Source organism: Panthera pardus, unplaced genomic scaffold, assembly GCF_024362965.1.
Source record: "Panthera pardus isolate Hobbes unplaced genomic scaffold, ASM2436296v1 HiC_scaffold_10, whole genome shotgun sequence".
NCBI classification, from domain to species: domain Eukaryota; kingdom Metazoa; phylum Chordata; class Mammalia; order Carnivora; family Felidae; genus Panthera; species Panthera pardus.
The window spans coordinates 78,708,244-78,714,885 of record NW_026526655.1 but is presented as its reverse complement, the minus strand read 5'-3'; the positions used below and the strand labels follow the sequence as shown (position 1 = coordinate 78,714,885).

General features: G+C 35.2%; 1 protein-coding gene across 5 annotated transcripts in view; it reads right to left on the bottom strand.

Annotated features, from left to right (window-relative positions):
* Nucleotides 1-1,510: 1,510 nt before the first annotated feature.
* Nucleotides 1,511-6,642, bottom strand: part of STAM2 (signal transducing adaptor molecule 2) — a 50,460-nt gene continuing 45,328 nt past the window's right edge. For all 5 annotated transcript variants that reach the window (XM_019456411.2, XM_019456437.2, XM_019456422.2 and 2 more), the window contains 2 exons: nucleotides 5,973-6,142; nucleotides 1,511-4,553 (listed from right to left, as the gene is read on the bottom strand). In XM_019456411.2, coding sequence (XP_019311956.1) covers nucleotides 4,325-4,553; nucleotides 5,973-6,142 — 399 coding nt within the window. In that variant the 3' untranslated portion in view covers nucleotides 1,511-4,324. The remainder of the gene's footprint in view (nucleotides 4,554-5,972; nucleotides 6,143-6,642) is intronic.

Here is a 6,642-nt window from a genome sequence, read left to right as displayed (position 1 = left end):
GTACTCAAATACATATACACACATATTCATAGCAGTACTATTCACAATAACCAAAAGATGAAAACAACCCAAGTATCCATCAACAGAGGTATGGATGAACTGATATATGAACCTTATATACCGTGGTACATGTGGAGATGAACCTCAAAAGACATATGGTACGTGAAAGCAGACACAAAAGGTCTCATTCTGGAACTAGAGGTAGTGGTTGCACAATATTGTAAATGTACTAAATGATACTGAATTATTTACTTTAAACGGCTATTTTATGTGAGTTCACCTCAGTATCTTAAAAAAGGGAGATGGCTCCCTAGACGAAAAGGTGATCAGTAGAGGTCACTGACTTGCTGTAAAAGTATTGGAAAGCCTTTATTTTCCTCATTAGGATATGAAATGGTGTACAATAAGAAGACCAAATTCCATTCTTTAGTAGCCTTTGTGGGAAATACCCATCCACCAGTTTTGTGTCTTCTGTTTGTCTGCTTGCCTTTGAACAGTTCTCCTTTTCATTCAATACTCACTACTCAAGATGGACAGAAGAGTGGATAGTCATAAATTATAATCTTGTTACCATCTCTGACATAAGGAATTATTGAGATGTGATGTAAAACAAAACAAAACAAAATACCAGTAAAGTGGGATTATGAGGTTGACAGAGATCAGTTTCATTTATCCATGCAATTTCATTAGAATATAGAAAAGATAATAAAAGTGCTACTACTGGACTGCAGACATTTGTCTCTGAACTCCTGCAACAATCTTACCCACTCTTATGGAAGTTTGCAATGGTTGGTACTCAGATTTTGCTGTATACCTTTATCTATGTTTATTAGATTCCTAGGGCTGCCGTAACAAATTTAGTGGTTTTAAACAACATAAATGTCTTCTCTCTCAGGTTGAGGCTAGAAATCTGAAATCAGGGGGTCAGCAGGGCAGTGTTCTCTCTGAAGGCTGTGGGGGAGAATCCTTCCATGCTTCTTCCAGCTCGTGGCGGCCCCAGGCCATCACTGACCCGTGGTAGCATCACTCCAGTCTCTGCTCCATCTTTACATGCCTCGTCTACCTTGTGCGTCTGGGTGTCTCTTCTTCTAAGGCTGCCTTAAATCCAGAATGATCTCACCTCAAGGTCCTTAACTTCCAACATCTGCAACCTCTTTTTCCAAATAAGGTCACATTCTGACATTCTAGGCAAACATGAATTTTGGGGGGACACGATTCCTCCCACTACACTATGTAAGCTACATAATTTCTTTTTTTTGACACAGTAAGGTTTTTAGAGAACTCTAATTCAAACTTAGTTTGGTAAAATTAGAAAAATTCTTCTGGGGAAAATGTAAAAAAAAAAAAAAAAAAAAAAAAACAAACCCAACTTTAATCTCCAAAAGAAACTAAATTGTACTAACAACAAAAAAATTAAATCCCTAGAAATGAATCCTCCCTTCATTTACTGACTAAAACTGATGTAAGTAAATAAGAAAAATGTCTTTTCACAGAAACAAAGCATGATAGGTTGGTGCTCTATTATTTATAATTTATTACTTACAAAAATAACTTGAGCTTTCTCATAACAGTTCAATAAATCCTCTCCTAGAAGTCAAGAGACCAGACACTTATGATTTTTACAATGAAAACTTTTTAAAAGATCTAAGCCATAATATTTTTAATATTCAAAATAAATTTTTAAAATTTTGGAAGGTGAAACTTTATAATCATCTTCAAAATGTAGTGAAATTTGTTATGTGGTCAAGTTATCAACTACTTGAAATAGAATCAGATGACAATGTATCTGCAAATAATTTAAAATCCTAATTGATAAATATTGTAATTATTTAATATTCAGGTAATTTTGTAAATTACCAAATTACAAGACAATGTTGGTAGACCGTACATTTTCCAAACTATTTTATATATCCCACCACTCCATATATTTTAACACCCAAGGGAAATTCTACATTGATGAAAAGTGATTTTATTATAAATTTTCAGAAATTTTTTCTAATGTACCAAGATTTCATATGAAAATGCAGAAGTTGTTTTTATTTTTTTATAAAACAGCAAGTACGAACCCAATGTAGAAATCTGATATTAGACAATTCCTTTGGCAGAAAACATTTAATTATAAAGAGATCTTAAAATAAATATAACCCATAAGATCATGGAAAAGAAAGAAAAATAACCCTGTTATTTCCTATTAACACCAAAAATATCATCTTAGTACACAGATTTAGTAACATTTTTATACTATCAACAACCTGCAACACAAAATTCATTACAGTATGGCCAAAATAAAATTGTTTTTAATTTAAGAGGGAGAAGAAACTTCTGGATGTATAAAATTTCACAGATAAATGCCAATATACAGTATTTATATACATGTCACCTGTTATGTTATTCCAAAACTACATTTGGTGAACTTAATTGGCTGATCCCAATTTAGTGGGTATGCCATATTTCTCCTAGTTCAAAGACTTAAGCGGAGTTAAGCTTTTATAATTCAGAACACAATTATACATGAAATATTTACAGAAACATTAAAATAACTTTATTAAATACTGTTTGGGAGGAAAAAACGTTAAGATTTTCGATATATATGCAAACATGAACTATTATCAAGAGCAGCTTCGTAAATGCTTTTTATGTTTTTTCTTTAAAGAATAGAAGTTTCATTTCCAAAAAAATAAGGTGCCATTTTAGAAGTTTTTTTATAAGTGTATAAACGAATTCACATGGAAGAAAAATACTGGATGAAAAAAAGAACGTGACATACTCAAGGTTAAAACTTTTTCAGCTACTTCTATCTGAAATGAGACAATGACAGAAATTAGGCTTTCAAATACTGCTTGTTTTTTCCTTTAAATGTAGACCAAGTAGTATGTAGACTTTTATTTTCGGACAGTTTCTTTGAAAAAAGAACATACTTATCATTAAATTTCTGTAAATAGATAAATGATAAAAATTTCCAGCACACTGTCTTCAAATGGATCCTTGGCAGAAAGATTAAGGGCTTTCTTTAAAAAAACAATTTAGAAATCTTGCTTCCAGGCAAGTAACTACTTCTGTCCTTTGTTTTCCCAGTCTAAGTACCAAGTACCTGTAAGCATATGTATTCACCATCTTCTATTCCATTGTCTAAAAAGTGGTAGATGATGCAGTAGTGTATGAATTTTTAGGAGAAAACATTCCCTACTGGTTTACTACCTAACTCCTACAGTATGTGGAATCTATTAGCACTATAAACTAATTTATAAAATGTAGGCTTCAGAAAAACTGTCTTGATAGCTTCCCTATCAATCTATTGCCTGCTATTATCCCACAGGCTCAGAATTATCTCTGAAAGCAATGGCCAAATTTTTCAACAGCCTGGCATAGCAATGGTACTTGAATTGCCTCTTTAAAGAAACAACACAGCAATAAGAACACTTATTATTCATGCTTGGGATATATCACATCAAATTACTAGGAATGTCTCATGGCTCAAATTCACATGTAATCCGTAAAAGGAAAATGCAGCATCTCTGCACACACCACACTTATTAGAGGATGGCCAACGTCACTTTAAAAGGTCATTAGTGGCAATTCTAAGTACAAGGGAGCGTTGTTAGAAAAGAAATGTTTATCTGCAGGGAATGGGGCATTCCTTAGCTCACTGCTGGCAGGACTGGGGACTAGCTAAATGCTTTATCATATATCTGCATTTATATGGTCTTCACTGTTAACTACAGAAAACATCTTTGTTCCTTCCAAACTGCTCTTGCTTCTGTCGACAATTATATGCTAATTATTACTCAACATAACCGGAGAGCAAAACTGACAGGACTGCAAACACAACCGCAATTTAAGGAGCCAAGGGAAATATGTTGGCAAGCTAAATGCTCACCCAAAAGGAAGTTCGCCTTTTAAAATAATGGTTTGTGGGGAATACTGAAAAAACATGCAGACAAAAAAAATATTCAAAGGTTTGAGTTCGCTCCCAATTATCATGACATTTTAAGGATTAATGGTTTCTTTAAAGTAAAATTTTATCTCCTGCTGTTCAGTGTCATAAGGCTACTGATTGGGTGTCCAGATTTGTGTAGAGAGATCTGAAAGTAAGACAGGATTAACTGGAAGCTACCTGAAGCTGCCTCTCATCAAAAGTTGACTTCAAACAAATTGGACTGAAAAAATCCTTTCATGGCCTAGCAGAGTAAGGTAAGTTTTTGTGCTTTACTTATTCATGGTTCTTTTGAGTTGAGAAAAACTATTTTTTAAATATTTTCAGATTTGAATCACTGGGGTCAAGTAATACACATATGAAGGCTTTGGAGAAAATGCTTGCTTTGTTCTAAAGAAGAGGCTGCTGATGGTAATTTGTTTGCTGCTGTGCAACTGAATGAGCGGGAGCCGCCACCGGAAAGCCTGCCAGTTGCGGCAAATTGGAAGTAGCGTTCCGGTACGATGACATATCCACAGACATCCCCATCTGCTGTGTGTAAGCAGCTGTACCAGCAGCTGATTGAAGGTTAGAGTTCTGGTTCATGTAAGTAGGGTTGGAAACAGTGTCTTGTCCAGTGCTACAAACAAAATTTTGAAAAGAAAACCAGATTTACTTTGCATTATCAAGGTCATGGTCAGAGATCAATCATGAGACAATAAAAATTCCTTTTTCCATCTTTGTAAGTTTATGTAACTCTGCTGTTCCGATTATGACTTCATTATTTGAACTAGCCAACACTGTGAATGTAATTTTTAAATTTGGTAAGGAGAAAGTACTCAAAAATGAAACAAAATATAAGATTATATGGCCTATTTAATTTTGTTTTCTCCAAAATCTATCACTGCAAACATATAAAAAATCTTTTGAGGAGATGCAGACTGTGTTTCTCACAGTGGTATCCTTGGTCAGCTATAACGAGAACTGAACTCCGCTCAAGTATACCTTCAGCCATATTCTCCCTTACGCTGTCTCTCAATCCAGCATGGAGGAGACCACCTCTTTTCCTCACAGACTCTTTACACTTTCCTTTGATAGGACACTTTCAGAGCTGCCCTAACTTAATCTGAACCTCTACATAAAAATAATAAGGGCAAGGCGAACAGTGTAATCCACACAGGACCCTGAATCTACCCTCAAGGTAGTCTTGACCTATAGTTTACTTATTAACACGACACCAAAACAAACAAAAGAACAAGTTGAGAAATCACACCAAACTGCAGGACTCTGCTTGTTCTTGTAATTACCATGGCATACATTTTTTTTTTAAAAAAGCTTTGTAATATGTAATTTCAAATTACTCAAATACACTGCTTACAGTATAGGAAGATTAATGTCTATACCGCTCCAGTTTTTTTCTCCATAATTTCTAGTCTCACACAGAATAACAAAATTTTACATTTTAATTGAACTAAATACCAATGTGAACAGGTTTACTTAATTTTCAGTTAATATCTAAAGTTTATACTTATGGAATTTGGGTGGGAAGAGACCTTAGAGATCATCTACCCATGACTGTATTGAATGAACATTTTGTATTGCTAAGCAAAGTTAATAGAAGGCAATAATTTAAATATGATTTTCAAAACAGAAGTGTTAGTATAAAAAAATCAGACCACAAATTCCACAGCTTACACACACTTGGGAGTCAAAGTTTTCTGATATTCAGGAATGCATGCAAATCAATATGCCTGGGACTACTTTACGAGGCTGATTACAGCATAGTGCTGAGTGTATCATGGGCTTGGTCCCTGTAAGGGACAGTTATCTTTATTTCATCCCAGGGAACCAGACTTTAGGCCATGTTTGGAGTACCATTTTAGTAGAGGTATCAAAGCTAAGAGCAGCACCATTCTGACTTCATGGGTTTACGAATGGGAAGTTCTGTAACTTCATCTCAATTATTATTATTATAAAGAGGTCAATTTATTCTCATTATGAAAGTGTGTGAAACCTTAATGTATGTAATTACAAAATAACACAGCTCCCCAAAACTTACCTTAAATATGGAGTCTGTGCAGGCTGTGTTGTCACTGAGGAATTTACATTTGGAGGCAGAGATCTCAGTGGACCAATCTGATCTGGTCCTAGGCTGTAGCTTTGGGCCACAGTGACTTGGTGAAGGCTTTGACCCATATAGTTTCCACCATGCGATTGAACTGGGTATGTCTATTAACCAAAGAGAAAAAGTTGACTCACTGATTTCCCAAACATCTGCCTAACATATTTAAAACTTTAAAAAACTTAAATGAAATAAAATGTTACCGTTCTTCAGGGAGCAATCTGGGTCTACCAATCTATCTACCCTAGTACAAAAAGTAGACAGCTTTGAAATTACAGTGCCAAATCTATGGAAATTTGTGATTTATTTGGTTGTTCTTTTATTCTGCGGGAGGTTGAAAGGAAAGGAGGTGGCATATTTTTCAGCAGCAGGCTGGAGTCCATCCAGGTTGCCTATTGCTCAGTGACCTGCCTTGCTGCAGAGCCACAGGAAACTATACACTCCTCGAAGGGCAGCCCATCATCACTTCAAGTCACCATCCAAATGGTGAACTTCACCCTCATCCCAGGATGACTTATTCAACTCCTTCCTAAGAATGAAACTTGAGAGGATAAGAATAAATGATATCAGGGCAGGGCGCAGATGCTCTCTAGTAACATCTCCTTTA